Below are 20,745 nucleotides of genomic sequence, written 5' to 3' on the forward strand. Positions count from 1 at the left end.
TCTAACATATGACACTTGGGACTTGACATAATGTGTCATCCCGCACTCAACCCTCAACTTTAGTTCTTATCGCTGGTCAAACACAAACTATTAGCTGAGACTAATTTTTTTTTAAAGAAGTTAAAGAAGTATATGAAAGAGATAATGCAACAACTATATGCTTACTTTCAGGCAAATAAAAGGTATGCATTATTGGAGAAGAGAATGGAGATTATACAAGAACAATAGACATGGGTTTAAAACAACAAATTCGAGATAGTTTGAACTGTCACTAATTAAGTGCATCCTCACCATGCTAAATACTTTAGAAACCAACCTTTGAGTTGAACTTCAACCTCATTTTTGTTAGAATATATGACCTTAAACAAAAAGAGGGGTGAATTGTTTATAAGAGATTTTCGAAAACTTTTGAAGGTTCAATGAAATTTTGTGTAGAAATCCAGAAGAGGAATCAAGTTAGCCAAGAACACAAACTGTTTTAAAGAAAAGCACAAAAAAACAATCGGTTGTTTTTTTCCGAATCAATCGGTTGTTTATACCAGTTAAAACTTAAACAACTTAAAAATAGAATTTAAAGGAGTTTAAGAGAAAGAGAAATGCACACAAACAACTTATACTAGTTCACTCTTATAACAAAAGCTACATCCAGTTCCCAGAAACCATTGGGTAATCCACTAAGCAATCAAACCAGATTACAAAACACCACACACCAAAGTAGTGACCTTGAACCGCTCAAGAAACACACTACCTTTGGAAAACCACACCAAGAGTATTGATCTTGAACACCTGAAGAACACACAACACTCATTGGCAATACAACAACAAAAATACAAATGATTGAGAAAGGATTACACCTTATCAAAGAACAATATGAAAAAAATACAATTCCAATCCTATTCCACTCTCTCTTGAAAATCCAAAGCTTGATGTGAATCTTGAAAACTTGAGATCAAATATGTCAAAACTGAATTTCTCAAAATTGTTCTTACCCTTTAGAAACATATAACACACTATTTATATTTTCCAAAGATTGGTCAAAACATTTAATGAAGGAGCGTATTCACTTAGAAACCATTTAAAACAGATTCACCAATCAAAAACAAATTTTTGTTAGGATTTTCAAAGAAACAATCAGTTGAAACCACGAAACAACCAATTAATTTGGTTTGACAGTTTAGCCAACCAAGTCAAACAACTTTCAACCTTTTTCAAAACATCTAAGAACAAAACAACCGGTTGATTCGACAAAACAACATGTTGTTTTTCACTTAGTTGGAAAACTTAGAATTTCAAAAAGGTTTTAATTCACATCTGTTTTAGATTCAACAAAAGAGTGGATCACACTTTAATCTACCCAGATCCCACCCATACACAACAGCAACACCAGTCTTTCATCAAACACCTTGGATTTGGATTCTTCAAAGTACATGATCACTCTTGATCAACAATCTCCCCTTATTTGATGAAGACAAATCCTTGGTTGCTTGTGTTGATCTTTTTGAATCTGAAGCAGCACCTGCAAAACAGAAACTATGCAATCCAGACCATCTCTAATAGCAGGTTATGATTACACATCAACCAGTTTTCTTCGTAATCAAAAGAGTAGAAAAACCAGCCATGAACTATGCCAAAACACACCAAACTACAGCACCAAAACATATGTCATATGCAACAAAAACTTAAACCAGAGTTATAGCAGTTTATAGCTGTTTTAAGACAACACATAAACCATATTCTCTCCCTATTTTTCTTCACAAATAGAATTTACGAAGAGATAATAATAGAATAGTTCAAAAATAAAGCAATACTAACATAGAATTTTAACAAAACTTGGCTTCAATCTTCTTTCCCACACTACAACTCAAAAAGTTGCTTTTGAATAGCTTCAATCTATTCATCAAGGGTCTGAAAACGTGTATCCATGCTTCGAAATCTGTTGTCAAAGTTATGAAAGTTTGTAGCACAAAGATCATGAAGATTCCTTTGATTTTCAGCAAAGCTGTCCAACCTATTGACCATGAATCTCTCAAAAGGAGACCTTGAGAGAATTCTATTTCCTTGATTTTCAGCACTTGTTCCAACACCTATGTTAGCAGCAGGTTGATCTTCATCTTGAGCATCTACATCAGCACCTTCAGCAACTTTTTGATCTTCTTCATCATGTTCAACATGTGCACCACTTGAGGAACCACCATGTTCACCATCCTTGCTTACCCATCTTCCACCAATCTTGATAAAACCCATCTTGCATAGTGAACCATTGTTCACTTCATGTGTTGATTTCACTAATTCAGATGTTTCTTCCTCAAGATCTACTTCAAAATAGTTTAAGATTTTAGAAATTAAGATGGCATAAGGATAATGATAGTCACTTAACCTCATAGATTTCTGCATGTGTTCCTTGATGATATGGATCCAATTTATCTTGACTTTGCTCATAATGTAGTATATGTAGATAAGATCTTCCTCAGTGAGAACATAATGATTTCTCCCTCTTGGTGTTAGAATACAAGTTACAATGAGAGCCAACAACCTTTCATTCAACTTCAACCCTCCAACAAAACAAGTTCTTGCTTGTGCTTGAGGATTCTTAAAACAACTTTTATAATACTGAATCTTGTTGAAATCTTCCACTACACCAATATTCCCTTTGTTGATTCTCAGCCCAACATACTTTAAACCAGTTACAACAGTCCATACCTCATGAGTAATCTCCATATCCACACCTTTGACATGAGAAACAAGGTTGTTGCCAACAAACTTTAAGTTGGTGTAGAAAACCCGAATAAGATTAGGATAAATGTTCCCTTTCATCTCTAAGAACCTCTTCAATAGCTGTTCTTTGAGAAGATTTCTTACATCATCCAACTTTTGACTTTTTAACCAGCTGAAAGAGACAACTTTTGGGTTGTTTATCACTTTTCTACTTGTTTCAAAGCGATATTTTTCAATCAACTCATTATCTCCTGAAAACCAGCCTTCAAGACGCCTTCTTGTTCTTACTGCCCTAGTTTTAATCCTTTTTTATGACGGAGGAGTGGAATCCATGATAACAGAATGAGAGAAAAAGAAAACAGAGAAAAATATGAGATGCGGCAAGAGATGTGCTAATGGGTTGTTTTTGTGTAGAAAAACAGTTGCAAAGGGTTTTATAGCAAAACTAAAATCCTTTTTTATCCTTTGGTTGCAGTGGGTTTCAGTCTTCAAGAAAAGGAATCTGGTCCAAGCTTGCACAGTAACCACATCAGCCCATACCAGGAAAACACACGGTCAACACATGTGGATTTGACTAGTCATAAAGGCACTTGAATTTCCAAGATATGGAATATATTCCTTTTATGACAAGAAGTAACCTCCTCTTGAACCAAATCAGACTCTTATGACTGCTTTATTGACTCATAATTCCTTCAAGATTGAAATCTGTAAAAGATAGAATGCATAAAGAAATCAAATCAATTTTATGCAATGCTGTCAGAGAAGAAACAATCGGTTGTTTCGAGAAAACAATCGGTTGTTTTTCTGAATTAGCAACAAATTACAATTTTCAATAACAGAGAAGAATCAAAATGTTATTGCTCCAGATATATCACAATTTAGATGAAGATTTAACACAAATTAAGAAAAGAAAAACAACAGAAACAAAGAAAGCCTTATTCTTTTGTCATAGAGCCTTTTCAATAAGACATAATGCATGATCAAGAGAACTTCTTTTGGCTTTTAAGAAGACTTAAGCTGGTACAAAATACTTAGTTCAATTCCAGACAGGGTCTTTTCCTTCAAAAAGCTTGATTTGATGACTCAAGAGTCCATGCTTCTCTTAGAATTCCTACAACACAATAAATTCAAGCAACAAGATTTGGTCCCCTTACAAAAGTGGGTCCTTTTGATTTACATTTATGATTAGGAACTTCAGAATCTTTGGGAATCCATCTCATAATACCTTTAGGAACAAAATATTTCCTAATTTTACAAAATCTAACAGAGTGGCATCTCTTCATGCAATAAAAGCATGTAAGAACCGGTTGTTTCGATTTTTCAATTGGTTGTTTTTCTGGCACTTTTGAAAAAGGCTTTGAAATCACATTTTTCTTGCTTTGAGGATTAAACCCCAAACCAGATTTTTCAAAAACACATTTTTGGGATGCCAAGACATCTTCAAAGTTAGATTTACCCTTTGAAAGTTTATCCACAGTTCTTACAAGATAGTGGACTTTACTCTCAAGAGTTTTACAGTTTTTACAAGCTTTTGAGTGACACAAGCAAGAAGAATTTTCGCAATGCATTTCAAAATTTTCAAAATCAGTTTTTGAATTTTCTAATTATTCTTCAAGAGTCTTGACTCTATTTTCAAGTCAGTTGTTCAATCCTTTCAACCAGTTATTCAAGAGAGCCAATCAGTTAGCTTCCTCATGAGTTTCTTTAAAAGCTTGAAGCAATTGACTATAGTTTTCAACATTTAAAGAGGCACAAGAACTTACACTGCTTGAATCATTTTCTCCCTCTGCCATCAAACACAAATTTGCTTTTTTATCTTCACTTGATGAGGAGACTTCATTTTCATCCCAAGCAATGTATGCCTTTTTTCATTTCCCTTTCTTGCTTGACTATTTTTCCTTGCCTTCTTTATTTGGGCATTCAGATTTCATATGCCCTTGTTCTCCACAACCAAAACAAGTGTAATTGTTAGGATTAAAATCACTAGTTTTCTTGTTTCCATACCTTTCTTTGTTGGATTCTTTGTTGCGGTTTCTCTTCAAAAATTTGTTGAATTTTTGGGATAGCAAACTTAGAGTTTCTCCCTCACTTTCATCACTTGAGTCTTGTTTATTTTTCTTCTTGGCAGCTTTCAAGGCTATGTTCCTTACATGCTTGTCTTCACTTTCTTGAACACAGAGTCTATTCATCTCCAACTCATGTTCTCTAAGCTTTCCAAACAAGGAGGCTATGGTTAAGCATGTCAAATCTTTAGACTCAGAGATGGCAGTAACTTTTGGTTGCCAAGATCTATCAAGACACTTTATAATCTTGATGTTCAACTCCTCCTTGTCAAAGATTTTTCCAAGACTCATAAGATGATTGACTATGTGAGTGAATCTCTTTTGCACTTCAACAATTGATTCTCCTTTGAGCATTCTGAACATCTCATACTCTTGTATTAGAGTATGTTTCCTTGCCCTTTTCACATCATTAGTCCCTTCATGGGTGACCTCTAGAGTATCCCACATTTCCTTAGCCGATGCGCATTGTGAGATCTTGAAAAATTCAATAGAGTTCAAAGCAGAGGTTATGATATTATTGGCAATGCAATCAAGCTTGACCTTTTTATTTTCAGCATCAGTCCATTGGGACTAAGGTTTTTCAATAGAAGCACCTTCCTTTTCAAATTTTGGAATAAAAGGGTCATTTTCAATTGCATCCCAAATCCCTTTATCAAGAGATTCAACAAAAATTTTCATTCTAACCTTCCAAAAGTGATAGTTCAAACCACAAACAAAGGTGGCCTGTTAATTGAGCCACCATCCCCAAAAGGTAGTTTTTAGCCATAGAAAAAAGACTTAGGATCGAAAACTTGAGTAACTACAAGAACTTAGCTCTTGATGCCAATTGTTAGAATATATGGCCTTAAACAAGGAGGGGGGGGGGTGAATTGTTTATAAGAGATTTTCAAAAACTTTTGAAGGTTCAATAAAATTTTGTGTAGAAATCCAGAAGAGGAATCAAGTTAGCCAAGAACACAAACTCTTTTAAAGCAAAGCACAGAAAAACAATCGGTTGTTTCTTCGAATCAATTGGTTGGTTATACCAGTCAAAACTTAAAAAAATAATTTAAAGGAGTTTAATGGAAAGAGAAATGCACACAAACAGTTTATACTAGTTCACTCTTATAACAAGAGCTACATCTAGTTCCCAGAAACGACTGGGTAATCCACTAAGCAATCAAACCAGATTACAAATCACCACACATCAAATTAGTGACCTTGAACCCCTCAAGAAACACACTACCTTTGGCAAACCACACCGAGAGTATTGATCTTGAACACCTCAAGAACACACAACACTCCTTGGCAATACAACAACAGAAATACGAATGATTGACAAAAGATTACACCTAATCAAAGAAAAATCTGAAAAGAATACAATTGCAATCCTATTTCACTCTCTCTTGAAAATCCAAAGCTTGATGTGAATCTTGAAAACTTGAGATCAAATATGTCAAAATTGAATTTCTCAAAATTGTTTCTTACCCTTTAGAAACATATAACAAACTATTTATATTTTCCAAAGATTGGTCAAAACATTTAATGAAGGAGCGTATTTACTTAGAAATCATTTAAAACAGATTCACCAATCAAAAACAAAATTTTGTTAGGATTTTCAGAGAAACAATAAGTTGAAACCACGAAACAAACGATTGATTTGGTTTGACAGTTTAGTCAACCAAGTCAAACAACCTTCAACTTTTTTCAAAAACATCTAACTACAAAACAACCAGTTGATTTGAAAAAACAACCAGTTGATTTGAAAAAATAACAGGTTGTTTTTCACTTAGTTGAAAAAACATAGAATTTCAAAAAGGTTTTAATTCACATCTGTTTTAGATTCAACAAAAGAGTGGATCACACTTTAATCTACCCAGATTCCACCCACACATAGCAATAACACCAGCCTTTCATCAAACACCTTGGATTTGGATTCTTCAAAGCACTTGATCACTCTTGATCAACAATTTTAAGGTAAACAAAAATTGTTATATGCTTTGATAACATGATTGATAATGTCCTCACTATCTACATATGAAAGTAAGAAAGACCGCTCCTAGTTAATCATAATGTATGGGAAATGGTAAAATTGAATTTGGATTCTCTCAATAATGTTGTATTATGAGATTGTCTTTATTTATATTTAGGTATATATCTCTTTTCCTTCACGTCTTGCAACATTTCTTTTGGAAATATTAAAATTTCAATTTGAAAAGTTTAATTTAAATTTGGAAATATTAAAATTTTAATTTGAAAAGTTTAATTTAAATTTGGAAATGCTTAATTTTTAATTTGGATTCTCCTAACACTTTGTAACAACATTCAATTTTGATTTAAAAATGGTAAATTGAATTTGGATTTTGATGTTAACATGTACAAGATTTATATTTGGAAATTGTGTAGTTCAATTTGTATTCTTCCAACAATATTATAAAAGTTTGGATTTAAATTTAGAAATGTATATAATATCAATTTATGAATATGATGGTAGAAAACTAAATTGGTTCTCGACCAAACCTCAAATATTAAACAATCTAATTTAAAAAAACTATATTTAGTCGTTAATTTTATTTATGTCGTGGGTCTAATTTGAGACTCAAAGGGTAGATTGTTTTGGAGCTTGCTATTGTTGATTTTGGCTTAATCTCAAGTCCCACATCGGTGGGTTCATTGTTTGGGAAGGAGGTTTGATGGTTATATATTAACATCCCCTCCTTCACTGTTATATATCCCAATTTGTAATATCTTCTCTCATAGTAATAAAAGTGAGCTGTTTTTGTTGTGCTCGGAGATTAGGCTAAACAGGCCGAACTCCGTTAACAATTTCGGGTGTGTTCTTTCCTCTTTATCTCTTTTATTATTCCGCTTTATTTATTCAATATTATTTGTCGGGTAGCTCTGTTAGGGTTTTGTTTTAGTGGGAAAATTACCCGTTTTTCCCAACAAGTGGTATCAAGAGCCGAAGGTTCGCCTTGGGTTGTTTGAAATTATTTGTAATATTGAATATTATATTGTGAGTTTGTAATGGCAAATAAAGATCAAGAAGGGAAGGCTCTGCAAGATACAAATGTTGCAGAAAGCAAAAGTGATGTGTTGATTGTCTCGCTTTCAGCATCATTGCATCCAGATGAGTGGATATTGGATTCAGGTTGTACCTATCATATGTGTCCCATTCGGGAGTGGTTCTTTGATTTTCAAGAACTCGATGGCGGGGTTGTTTACATGGGTAATGATAATCCATGTAAGACAGTCGGGATAGGTTCAATCAAGTTGCGGAATCATGATGGATCCACTAGAATTTTGCGGGATGTACGGTACGTTCCAAAGTTGAAGAAGAATCTTATCTCATTGGGGGCTTTAGAATCTAAAGGCCTAGTTGTGACGATGCGAGATGGAATTCTTAAAGCAACTTCAGGAGCACTGGTGATGATGAAAGGTGTGAGGAAGAACAATTTGTATTACTATCAAGGTAGTACAGTGGTGGGGACAGTAGCGACAGCAACTTCTAGCTCTAAGAAGGATGCTGAGGCAGCGAAGTTGTGGCATATGAGGTTAGGACATGCTGGAGAGAAATCCTTGCAAATTCTTACCAAGCAGGGACTGTTGAAAGGTACGAAGGCTTGCAAACTTGAATTTTGTGAGCATTGTGTTCTGGGAAAACAACGAAGAGTGAAGTTTGGCACTGCAATTCACAATACCAAGGGTATTCTGGATTATGTGCATTCAGATGTGTGGGGACCTGCCAAGACTCCGTCAATCGGAGGTAGGCATTATTTTGTCACTTTTGTTGATGATTTTTCCAGGAGAGTTTGGGTGTTTACTATGAAGAACAAAAATGATGTGCTTGGAATTTTCCTTAAGTGGAAAGCTCAAGTTGAAAACCAGACAGGAAGGAAGATTAAGGTTCTCCGAACAGATAATGGAGGAGAATACAAGAGTGATCCGTTCCTGAATGTATGCCAAGATTGTGGCATAGTTCGGCACTTCACTGTTAGAAAAACACCACAGCAGAATGGGGTTTCGGAGCGTATGAACAAGACACTTGTGGAGAAAGTTCGTTGTATGTTGTCTAATGCTGAGTTAGGCAGAGAGTTTTGGGCTGAGGCTGTGACATACGTTCAACATCTCGTCAATCGTTTGCCATCATCTGCTATAGATGGCAAAACCCCGTTAGAGGTATGGTCTGGAAAACCTGCAACTGATTATGATTCTTTGCATATTTTTGGTTCTATTGCATATTATCATGTGATTGAATCAAAGTTGGATCCACGGGCAAAGAAAGCTCTTTTCATGGGCTTTAGTCCTGGAGTGAAGGGATACCGTTTGTGGTGTCTAGAGGCAAAGAAGACGATTATCAGCAGGGATGTTACCTTTGATGAATCTGCCATGTTAAAGAAGGTAAATCCAGAAGGAGCTGATAGTACTCCACAACAGGTGGAGTGTGCCCGGAAGCAGGTGGAGTTTGAGCCGACAGTGGTGATCCCAACACGAAATACCACAAGTCACTCTCCTATGGCAGAAGAAGAGTCAGATGAGGAAGAGGTTCCTACCCAAGAATCTAAAAAACAATCAGCGCCAATTGCAGTTAGAAGACAGAGACGAGACATTCAGAAGCCTACTCGTTTCATGGATATGGTTGCCTATGCACTTCCAGTTGTTGATGACATTCCATCCACTTACCCAGAAGCCATTCTGAGTTCAGAGAGTGGTAATTGGGCAGGTGCGATGGAAGAGGAGATGCAGTCTTTGAAGAAGAACAAGATGTGGAAGCTGGCACAATTACCGAAAGGTAAGAAGGCAATTGGGTGCAAATGGGTATTTGCAAAGAAAGAAGGATTTCCTAATAAAGAAGATGTTCGCTACAAGGCAAGGTTGGTTGCTAAAGGCTTTGCTCAGAGGGAGGGAATTGATTATAATGAGGTATTTTCTCCAGTTGTTAAACATTCCTCCATTCGAATTTTGTTGGCCTTGGTAGCACAGTTGAATTTGGAGCTTGCTCAACTTGATGTAAAGACCGCGTTCCTACACGGTGATTTGAATGAGGAAATCTATATGACTCAACCAGAAGGATACAAGGTTGATGGTAAAGAAGATTGGGTTTGTAAACTTAGCAAATCGTTGTACGGACTAAAACAATCTCCGAGACAGTGGTACAAACGATTTGATAAGTTCATGAAGGATCAGAAGTACAAGAGAAGCAAATATGATCAATGTGTGTATTTGCGCAGACTTGAAGATGGTTCCTACATTTACTTACTCTTATATGTTGATGATGTGCTGATTGCAACAAAGAGCCAAGTTGAGATTGATAGGTTAAAGGCTCAGTTGAGTAAAGAGTTCGAGATGAAGGATTTGGGGGAAGCCAAGAAGATTCTCGGCATGGAGATAAATAGGGACAGAGAGAGGGGAAAACTTTGGCTGTCACAGAAGCAGTATTTGCAGAAGGTACTACAACGTTTTGGTATACACGAAGATACAAAACCTGTAAGTACCCCACTTGCTCCTCATTTGAAATTGAGTAGTCGTTTATCTCCGACGACTGATGAAGAACGAGAATACATGGCGAAAGTCCCATATGCAAATGTAGTTGGAAGCTTGATGTATGCAATGGTGTGTACAAGACCAGATATTTCACAGGCTGTGAGTGTTGTTAGCAGGTACATGCATGATCCGGGCAAGGGTCATTGGCAAGCTGTGAGATGGATTCTACGGTACCTCCAAAATACCTTAGATGTTGGATTGGCATTTGAGCAATATGAATCACTTGGTCAATGCATAGTTGGATATTGTGATTCTGATTATGCAGGTGATTTGGATAAGCGACGGTCTACAACTGGCTATTTGTTCACTTTAGCAAAAGCGCCAGTCAGTTGGAAGTCTACCTTGCAGTCTACGGTGGCTTTGTCTACGACAGAGGCAGAGTATATGGCGATTACAGAGGCTGTGAAGGAAGCAATTTGGCTTCATGGGTTGCTTAAAGACTTGGGAGTTGGTCAGAAACAACTTGAGTTATATTCTGACAGTCAGAGTGCTATTCATTTAGCAAAGAATCAAGTCTTTCATGCACGGACGAAGCACATTGATGTTCGCTATCACTTTGTGCGTGAGATTCTCGAAGAAGAGGAGATTGTTCTCCAGAAGATTCACACTACGGAGAATTCTGCAGATATGCTCACCAAGGTGGTTACAAGGGCCAAGTTTGAACATTGTTTAGACTTGGTTAATATTTTGCACATTTGAAGTTGGCGCCCAGAGGCGCAAATTTGAAGCACTGTAAAGTTTTGTTTTTGTTATGTTTTGAGAAGATTTGTTTTAGGTGGGACTTGAAATTAAGCCAAGGTGGAGATTTGTTGATTTTGGCTTAATCTCAAGTCCCACATCGGTGGGTTCATTGTTTGGGAAGGAGGTTTGAGGGTTATATATTAACATCCCCTCCTTCACTGTTATATATCCCAATTTGTAATATCTTCTCTCATAGTAATAAAAGTGAGCTGTTTTTGCTGTGCTCGGAGATTAGGCTAAACAGGCCGAACTCCGTTAACAATTTTCGGGTGTGTTCTTTCCTCTTTATCTCTTTTATTATTCCGCTTTATTTATTCAATATTATCTGTCGGGTAGCTCTGTTAGGGTTTTGTTTTAGTGGGAAAATTACCCGTTTTTCCCAACAGCTATGAGACAACAAAGATGGTAATAATTATAAGATCATTCTCCTATTCTCTTTTATATGAAGTGTGATTCTTAGGTTTGATTTTCAAACATTTTAAGTTTATCCTAAGATTTTGTAAAATAGAATACAACTTCTTAGGTTGATTCTCCAAAAAAAAAAACACATATTTGTTGCATTCAATTTTTAGTATTTTTTATGTACAAATTAGTTTAGAGGTTTAAGAAGGTAAAATGCAAATTGGAAATGATAGAGAGATTAAAAGCAAAAATCAACTAGATGAAAAGAAACCAATCCACATATTCAAGAACTAAACCATCCTCTTATATTCAAGAATTAAACCATCCTCTTATAATAGTTCTCTAAAGATTTACATCCAAGTTTGAATAATCAATCGAGTCAATTAATCAACTAAATTAGTTATATAAATTAAATCAAAATATCATTCAATTTAATCCATATTTAATAATTAAATCAAGATTCAATTGATTTCTAATTTGATTCTAAACTCAGAAACGCAAATTTTGCAATCACAAAAATAAAATCGAGATTAGAGAAGAGAAGAGTAAACTCAGAAGATTAAACGATCAATGCAAAACTCAATTCGAATTGTTTAATTTTGATTATGTAGATTGATTGTCAAGATTTAGTTCTCCATGGATGAAGAACACCAAGCCAAAAGAAGAAATTCAAAAAGAAAGAGACAAAACCAAAAATGAAAGAAAAGAGAGAAAAAAAGATGAGGAGATAATAAATGAAGCTCTGAAATTTAGTAAAATTATTTTTGTGTATAGGTTTAGAGTACATCTACACTATTTAAATGGTCAGAAATCTAAAGTAAATACGAACCTAAATATAGGCTTAAGTAGGTCAATAAGTTCAATTACAAAAGTTTAAACTAATATGAGAAAAAACTAATCTACATGGATTGATTTATAAGATTTTAGCAAATCTATCTCAACTTCAAAAAAGTCATAAAATATAGTAGAGAACTAAAAAAACAAATCATATTTTCATTTTGAAACTCTAAAAATATACAATCTAATAAAACTAGAATTAACTAAAAAGAAATCTACCAAATAGTTTATGACCAAAACAATAAATAAAAATGAGATGAACTGAAAATATAAAATTAAAATAAAATATGAATAATAACCCAATTTATTATTAGTACTAAAAAAAATTTAAAACTCAATAATATAACGCATATAGAAAAATGTAATCACTTCACATAAAGTTATAAATGTGTATGTGTTTAGGATTTAGAATATAAGTATCATCGATATTCTCACCTCTGGATCAAATCAAGGACAATGTCATAATTTTTCTAAATTTCAATTTTATATGCTCTTCAACAACATAATTAAAGCTAGCTGAAACAACAAATTTGTGCACTGCATGATCCAAGTTATATATACCTCAAACTTCTGGTGGAGATTGATGTGAAGATATAACTGAATCATTGATTTGTTCTTGATCAATTGGACTTGCACAGATTAGTGGTTGCCTGATTTCTTCAGAACTTTTAGAAGGAAGCCCTTTCTTGTTATCAGGGTACAGAACATAATGTTGACATATTAAGATAGAATCATAGAATATTGTTACCTACAATGGTTAAAACAAATCAGAATTCATGATATACATCATCTGTGATACAAGTGGTTCACTGAGTCTTTATAATATTCAAAAACTAAGAAATTGCATTCAGTGTGTCATTTTTCTTAAAAGTATGTAATAATAATATGTTCAACAAGTTTTTGTAGTTGAATCTGAAAAAACATTTAGAATGTAAAACTTAATACATGATTTAAGTTGAAGAGACAACAATGATTTCCCAAGAAGAATATGGAGTAGCACAGAATTTCATACCAAGGATATAAGTACTTTCCCAATGTTTCCATGGAAGTTCACCCAGGAATCTACATTTGAATAAAATTGAAATCATTGTAGATATTCAAAGATAAAATCTGATGAGAGGGTCAAATTCATAATTACTTCACACACCTTGGTCTATGGACTGCACAACCATTTGTGAATAATTAAAGACACCTCCAGAAAAATCAAGTAGAATAGTGCCAATGCTCAATCCATTTGTGCTCTTCCTCGAGAAGTTCAGGAATGTCTAGATTTCATAAGCAAGTAACCATTACTCAGTAACTACACCAGATAAATATTATTTCATTATTATTTTTGTTTGTCAGTGTTATTCTGTCAAACTACAAAGTCTGTAAGAACTTAGTGCTGATTCTGTTTTCTATTTATGAGGATAAATTTGTTATCTTTTGATGATTTGATTTGATTTATCTAGCCTTAATTATCTGTTATTTATAGGTCTAATTACCTATTATTTATATAGTATATAAATTTTGACTGAAATCACATTTGTAAACACATTTAGAAATACATTCAATCTTCTTCTGTTAACTGAGAATATGGCAAAAACACAAAATATTTGTCAGAATATTACCAATGTGTCACCAAAAAGTACGAAAATCTGAAGTAAGCAAATGCAGTCAAATTCTAAGATCATATGCATGTTTGGAAACTCATTAAGAAAACATCAAATCAAGTCAGTTATGCTACAAAACGTGGGAAGGTATTTGCTTATGAGTAAACAACAGGAAAATCCACTTCTGGGGCATGGTACCAATTTTCTACACATGCTATGCATAGAACATGATATAGAGGAGGTTAAGGCATTCTGACCTGTGGAAAATAATTGACGAGGCTCATAATTCCTTGAATTAGGCTGCAATATAATTGATTTCCTCAAATTATTAGAGAGAAATGAAATTATAGCAAAGAAAAAGAAAAAGAACTCCATAAAATTAACAATTATATTAAGAAATAAATAAATATGAAGAGACAGAAAAATATCAACATTCCATTCAAAAGTCCTTCAAGAGGTTGATGTTTTGCACTGTGATACACTAAAATGACTTAACTATTCCAAAAGGAAACGTGACTCAATTTATAACACCGTTCCTTTTTGAACAAGTTAGGAATCCTCAAGGGTAGTTGATTCATAGATATGAGAAATAATCACATTTGAAATGTATATATCAGTAGTCATAAATATGTGAAAAGACTGCATACTATTCAGCCATAGCCTCTCTACTTCATAGTTCTGCAAAATTTCTTTAAGCCAAGTTTGAGCTTGACCATTAATTAAGTACTCTATGCTCAGTGGCATCTTGCTTACCCCACACATAATGTGAATCTTAGAAAGCGCAAAGAGTGCAATAATGAAAGTGCAAAGAGTGCAATAATCACATATTGAAAACAGAATAAAGTGCTTGAGAATAATAGATTCATGATGCCCTTTTTTAACCTTGATTAATAAACGCCAGCAATAGGAATAAAGGTTTTAAAAGGGAAACAACATATGTTGCCTTATATTTATTTGTATCATTAGAACTTTGAGCAAATACCCTGCTCCTTTCCGAACAAAACTCTTTAAAATGTTCTTACGTCTTGGGTAATAAGAAGTAAAACCTTATCCTCATTTTCCAATTTCATCTCCATATTGTTCAATTCATCCAAGATTTTATTGAAATCTACCAACTGTTCAACCATATTTTTTAATCGATCATTCTGAACGAATACAATTATGTTTCGGACAAAATCTATGTGTCAATGACTTGGTCATATACAATGACTCAAGCTTCCCCACATCGACGATGCAACAGTCTTCTCAACAGTCTTCTCCTTCGTGACTTCTCTCAGTGCCTTATCACCAAGGTACAAGATTATGACGCTCTTGGCTCTGTTGATCATGTCAATCTTTTCCTTCTGAGACATAGATGCTGGCATGTTCTCGTTTCATCCTTCAAAGCATCAACACAACCTTGTTGAATTAAGATGGCTTCCATCTTGAGTCTTCACAACCCAAAGTCGTTCTTCCCAAAAAAACTTAACAATGTCAAACTTGGTGGTCATTTCTTTATCTTCTTGACTTTTTTTTTTGTCCTCACAAACAATGCCAATTATTGGGTTCTCAATAATAATGAAGCAAAACAAATAAAAACAAGATTAAAGAAAACACTTTATTTGATAACAAAATATCTATACACAAAGAACGGTCAGACAACAATATCTTTACAAAGATCACAAGAACTTTATATATATAGACCCTATGTAGAAGAAGTAATAGAAGATCATTCAAAACAGAAACCGTTAAGACAATTATAACAAATACTTACTATATGATCTAACTTCTCTTTCACATCATCTAACCGAACTTTTGTACATGATTTGGAGTCGTTTATCACAGAAGTAGCGAAACTTACTTGAAGATGGAGACTAGCCAAAGCCAGGATTGGCTAGGCAATGCTATGAAAAAGCAAACAGCGCCAGAAAACCACACAACAACAGCTATTGCAATGGAATAATACGAAAATTTCTGATTTCCACGCTGCAAATTAGTAGCAGATCATTCACTATCTTTGAATTAATAAGACCAGAAGCTAAAACGTATATTCATGAGAGAACAATCTCTTAAGAAGAACTTGTGATAATACTTACATCAAACATAGCAATTTGGGAAAATATAATTAGAAGTAATATGACTGCATAACTAGAGAAAGCAACATCATTAGCTGCAACAGGAATTATCTGCAAGAGGTTATAAACCAAAAATACATAATCAATTTGTATCATTAAATACTAATATAAACTTATGTATGATGGCATTGAAGTTAAAGTCTTGGTTGAAAAGAACATACCTGTCCATAACCATACCTCTCAAAATACTGCTTCTGAACAACAGGGCTAAAGTAGAGGGAAGCATTGTATATGAGATATGAACACTGCTTGGTTAAGTTAAGAAGCGCAAAATCCAAGCTTAATCCCACCACACTGAGTTTGAATACAAAACCACTTAAGAATCCATCCCAAAGGAAAAACAACAACAGCAATGATTATAGAACATGAAAAAAACCACCTTTTCCTACGAAAATTGAGGATGATTTGTGGGTAGCCGGCAACTGCCCATGAAAGAAAAGCTAACCAACCAAATACTTGGTAAGTCACTTCTAATGGAAATGACTTCCAAGGAACCATTTCTTTGTCTCTCTTTCTGCCACAGAGGAATCAATGAGTTTGTCTTTCAATGGGTGTCTAAATCGTCCAAATATTTCTAAAATCTTATTATTATAATTATTGTTTAGATGATATTTTCGTATATATATATATATAAAAGACAATATAATAAAAATATGAAAACACAGGTGCATCAACGTCTATATTTTTATTTTTTTTGTTGTAATAATAATACATCAAATATTTTAAATGATTTTGTTTTTGTTATTATAAAAAATATAAACATGCAATATGCAATGTAATATATAAGTTGGTGTATAGTATGTTCCAATAAGATATGAATAAGGATAAGGTGGTGGCATCAATAATTGCATAACTTTCTATAAAATAATAATTAGATGAGTCTCTTAGTAGTTAAGATCAAAGTAATTAATTAATATATTCAAAATTATTGAGATGTGGTACTTATATTAAAAAAATCGAAACCAAAAGAAAGGTTGAAACTTTATATTAACAAAGATACAACATAGAAAGGTTGAGGTGTCCACGTCTTTGACATGTGAGAAGAGACCATCTTTAATTAACCCTACAAATTTGGTTTCTTCCTTCAACTTTTCAATAATTATATATAATTTTTCTTCCACTCTCTATAAGAAAATGATAAAAAATGGTAAGAAGAAGAGATGTTTCTTATTCTCTTATGTATAGGAAATATATAGGGAGTTCTCTCCCCCAAATTACAATCTAATTAGGTAGGATACTAATCATGAGATTCTATAATTATTAAATTAATTGCATATAATTGGGTACAATATCGTCAAATATTGCATACAATAATTGCATATAATTTGATAATTATTATTTCCTTAATACTCCCCTCAAGTTGGTAGGTGAAGATCAAGAACCCCAACTTGTGTCGTAGAGTAAAAAATCGTTCCTTACCCAATGCCTTCGTAAAAATATCTACGAGCTGATACTGTGTCGGCACATATGAAGGACTGATTATCCCAGCTTGTAATTTTTCTCGCACAATGTGGCAGTCTATCTCAATGTGTTTTGTGCGTTCATGAAATACTGGGTTTGCTGCTATATGTAATGCCGTTTGATTGTCACAGAAAAGTTGAGCTGACAAGTTACATGACACCTTTAAATCCTGCAACAGATATCGCAACCAAACTATCTCCAAACAAGTATTTGCCATTGCGCGGTATTGTGCTTCCGCTGATGATCTTGATACGTTTGTCTGTTTTTTTTACTTCCATGAGATAATAGAGTAACCAAGAAAAATGCAATATCCAGATACTGATCTCCGAGTTGTCTGACAACCTCCCTAGTCTGAGTCGCAATAAGCTGTCAATGTCAGATTGTTTTCGAATGGCAATAGCAATCCTTGTCCTGGTGATCCTTTGATGTACTTTAGGACTCGAATTGCGGCATCCCAATGAGGTTTCCGTGGATCCTGTATATATTGACTTAGGGTCCGAACCGAAAATGCTATGTCAGGCCGAGTAACCATGAGGTATATTAGTCGTCCCACGAGTCGCCTGTATTTGACTGGATCCTTTAATAACTCTCCATCGTCTGGTGTGAGTTTTAAGTATTGTTCCATTGGAAATTTGCCTGGACGAGCACCTATGAGTCCCGTATCCTGCAAAATATCAAGCGCATATTTTCTTTGGGACATGTAAATACCAGCTTTGGAACGGGAAAATTCAATCCCTAGAAAATATTTTAGGTCTCCAAGATCTTTAATGCAAAATTGTTGTAATAAACAATCTTTAACACGCTGAATTTCTGTCAAATCATTTCCTGTCAAAAGAATATCATCCACATAAATCAAAAGGGCAGTAAATGATGAGTTATTCTGTCTTGTGAATAGAGAGTAATCTGTCTTGGACTGTTGAAATCCTACATATTAATCACACGAGAAAATGTTGAAAACCATGTTCGAGATGCTTGTTTGAGACCATAAAGGGATTTGTTGAGTCGACATACAATGTTCTCCCCCTGTCGATGATGCCCGGGTGGCAAGTCCATGTAAATAATTTCATGCAATGTGCCATGTAAGAAGGCATTTTGCACATCTAGCTGGTGAGTAAACCAATTTCTGGCTGCTGCAATGGTGAGGAGACACCTCAAAGTTGTTAATTTTGCTGTTGGTGAAAAAGTTTCAGAATAGTCGACACCTTCAATCTGAGTGTACCCCTTTGCGACAAGGCGCTCCTTATATCTGTCGACGCTACCATCTGAGTTGTACTTTATTTTATAGACCCATTTGCATCTGATGGGTTTCTGCCCAACGGGTAACTGTGTCAAGGTCCACCTTTGATTTAGCAGCAAGGTGGAAAGCTCTTCGTCCATTGCTTTTTGCCAATTTGGATCAAGGATAGCTTGAGCATAAGTGTGAGGTTCTTTGGTGGCTGTGATGTTAGCAAGATATGCACTATGTGTAGAAGAAAATCGTGAATTAGAAAGAAAATGATGCATAGGATACCTGGTTCCATTCGGTCGGTCTTGGGCAGTGGTCGAATGATTGGCTTGGGATCCCGTTACGTAGTCTTGAAGCCAGGAAGGTTGGGTTGATGTGCGACTGGATCGTCGAACAGGAAGGTCGGTTGGAGAAGGTTTGGTAATGGGTGCTAAACTTCTTGGCATGGAAGAAGAAGGTTGGTCTACTAGAGGTTCAGGTGTATTATGACGAGTAGGAGAAGAAGGTTGGTTTGATGGAGGTTCAGGTGCATTGTGACGAGTAGGAGAAGAGAGTTGGTTTGATGGAGGTTCAGGTGTATTGTGACGAGTAGGAGAAGAAGGTTGGTTTGATGGAGGTTCAGGTGCATTGTGATGAGTAAGAGAAGAAGGTTGATCGAGTGAAAGTTGGACAGGAGTAGGAGTGGGTAAGTCAATGTCAATAGTGGGCAAAATACCTTGTAATGGAGGTGAGGATTGTGTCTGTGACTGTTGGCAGAATGGGAAAACACTTTCATGGAAGATGACATCCCGACTTGTAAAAAAAGTGTCTGCATCTATATCAAATAATTTGTATGCTTTTTTACTGTGAGGATAACCAATGAAGATGCATTGTCAGGCGCGCGGATCAAATTTTTGCTTAGGTGAAACAACAGTTGCGTAACAGAGGCAACCAAAAGTTTGTAGGTGAGAAAGTGAAGGTAGTTGATTATATAGTAGCTCAAAAGGTGATTTATTTTTTAGTAAAGGTGATAATGATATATGTGGCGGTTAAAACACATTCTCCCCAAAATTCTAATGGTAAATTCAACTGAAATAGGAGGGCTCGTGCTGTGTTTAAAACATGTCTATGTTTGCGTTCTACTACTCCATTTTGTTGAGGAGTGTAAACGCAAGTGCGTTGACATTCAATACCTTTTTTAAGAAAAAAAATCATACATTGAAATAAATTACAGTCCGTTGTCAACACGAATGGTTTTAATAGATGCCTGAAATTGATTTTGTGCAAATGTAATGAATGAATCTAAGAGATGTTGGGTTTCAGATTTGTGATTCATAAGAAATAGCCAAGTACATCTAGTATAGTCATCGACTATAGTGAGAAAAAAAACGTTTTCCAAAATGAGTTGGGGTTTTATGAGGACCCTAAATGTCACATGCAATAGATTAAATGGAGAATGAGATTTTATTGTGCTTAAAGGAAAGGGTAGCCTTGTCTGTTTAGCTTTGGGACAAATACTACAATGATTATGAATGGGAATGAGATTTTTACTGATAGGGATAGGTAGTAAGGAAGATACAAGTTGTAGACACGCCGGAGAAGGATGTCCAAGGCGCTTGTGCCATAAATCAGGATCGGTCGATATTTGAGATGCGTGGGCTTGGTTTGGAAGAGGGGAGATGTAGTATAAGCCTGCGTGTTGTTTATCCGAGTCAATCATCCTCCCCGTAGCCAAGTCCTGTAAAACGCAACCATGTGGAGTAAAAACGACACAACAATTTAGTGAACTGGTTATCTTACTAATGGACATGAGATTTAAATTAAAAGAAGGAACACAAAGAACATCTTTGAGAGTGATTTTGTCATTGAATTTAATTGTGCTTGTAGATGAGATAGGCGCAGTTGAGCCTGTGGGCAGATTAACATTTGAAATAAATGATGATGAAGTGTGTGTGAAAAATTGTGAATCAGATGCAATGTGATGGATTGCTCCGCTATCCAAAATCCATGGTTTTGTAAAAGCAGAATTAGAAGAGGAGTTATGGGCAAGCAGACCGGCAGAGCTAACAAACGTGTCACTTTTACCGTTATTG

General features: G+C 34.9%; 3 protein-coding genes across 6 annotated transcripts; all 3 read right to left on the reverse strand.

The window, feature by feature from the left end:
• Positions 1–597: 597 nt before the first annotated feature.
• On the reverse strand, positions 598–16,557 carry LOC137837157 (cystinosin homolog). Of its 4 annotated transcripts, none has more exons than XM_068646044.1 (9): positions 16,367–16,557; positions 16,149–16,281; positions 15,949–16,038; positions 15,714–15,838; positions 14,131–14,173; positions 13,429–13,546; positions 13,294–13,343; positions 12,843–13,029; positions 598–1,516 (listed from the first exon to the last, which is right to left on the reverse strand). In XM_068646044.1, the coding sequence occupies exons 1-8, from the start codon at positions 16,483–16,485 to the stop codon at positions 12,844–12,846; spliced, it is 864 nt and encodes a 287-aa protein (XP_068502145.1). In that variant the 5' UTR covers positions 16,486–16,557; the 3' UTR covers positions 598–1,516; position 12,843. The 4 variants fall into 4 exon arrangements, with proteins under 4 accessions (XP_068502145.1, XP_068502146.1, XP_068502144.1 ...); XM_068646045.1 differs by lacking the exon at positions 598–1,516 and adding an exon at positions 5,234–5,252; XM_068646043.1 differs by lacking the exon at positions 598–1,516 and having other exon boundaries at positions 12,625–13,029; positions 16,367–16,556.
• LOC137837156 (uncharacterized) lies at positions 1,646–4,800 on the reverse strand. Its single transcript, XM_068646042.1, has 2 exons — positions 4,479–4,800; positions 1,646–3,420 (listed from the first exon to the last, which is right to left on the reverse strand). The coding sequence occupies exon 2, from the start codon at positions 2,812–2,814 to the stop codon at positions 1,891–1,893; it is 924 nt and encodes a 307-aa protein (XP_068502143.1). The 5' UTR covers positions 2,815–3,420; positions 4,479–4,800; the 3' UTR covers positions 1,646–1,890.
• Positions 4,605–5,225, reverse strand: LOC137838243 (uncharacterized). Its single transcript, XM_068647496.1, has one exon. It carries the CDS (start codon positions 5,223–5,225, stop codon positions 4,605–4,607), a length of 621 nt encoding a protein of 206 aa, XP_068503597.1.
• Positions 16,558–20,745: the final 4,188 nt, after the last annotated feature.

Source organism: Phaseolus vulgaris, chromosome 4 (assembly GCF_000499845.2).
Source record: "Phaseolus vulgaris cultivar G19833 chromosome 4, P. vulgaris v2.0, whole genome shotgun sequence".
NCBI classification, from domain to species: Eukaryota; Viridiplantae; Streptophyta; class Magnoliopsida; order Fabales; family Fabaceae; genus Phaseolus; species Phaseolus vulgaris.

What these genes read in the sequence shown, in the direction of transcription:
- LOC137837156 (XM_068646042.1), bottom strand. Translation starts at nt 2,814, where the DNA reads ATGAAAGGGAACATTTATCCTAATCTTATTCGGGTTTTCTACACCAAC.
- LOC137838243 (XM_068647496.1), bottom strand. Translation starts at nt 5,225, where the DNA reads ATGTGGGATACTCTAGAGGTCACCCATGAAGGGACTAATGATGTGAAA.
- LOC137837157 (XM_068646044.1), bottom strand. Translation starts at nt 16,485, where the DNA reads ATGGTTCCTTGGAAGTCATTTCCATTAGAAGTGACTTACCAAGTATTT. An exon ending in AGAGGTATGGTTATGGACAG is followed by an intron (nt 16,039 to 16,148) that starts GTATGTTCTTTT and finishes AACCTCTTGCAG; the next exon opens with ATAATTCCTGTTGCAGCTAA. An exon ending in TCGTCAATTATTTTCCACAG is followed by an intron (nt 13,547 to 14,130) that starts GTCAGAATGCCT and finishes TATGAAATCTAG; the next exon opens with ACATTCCTGAACTTCTCGAG.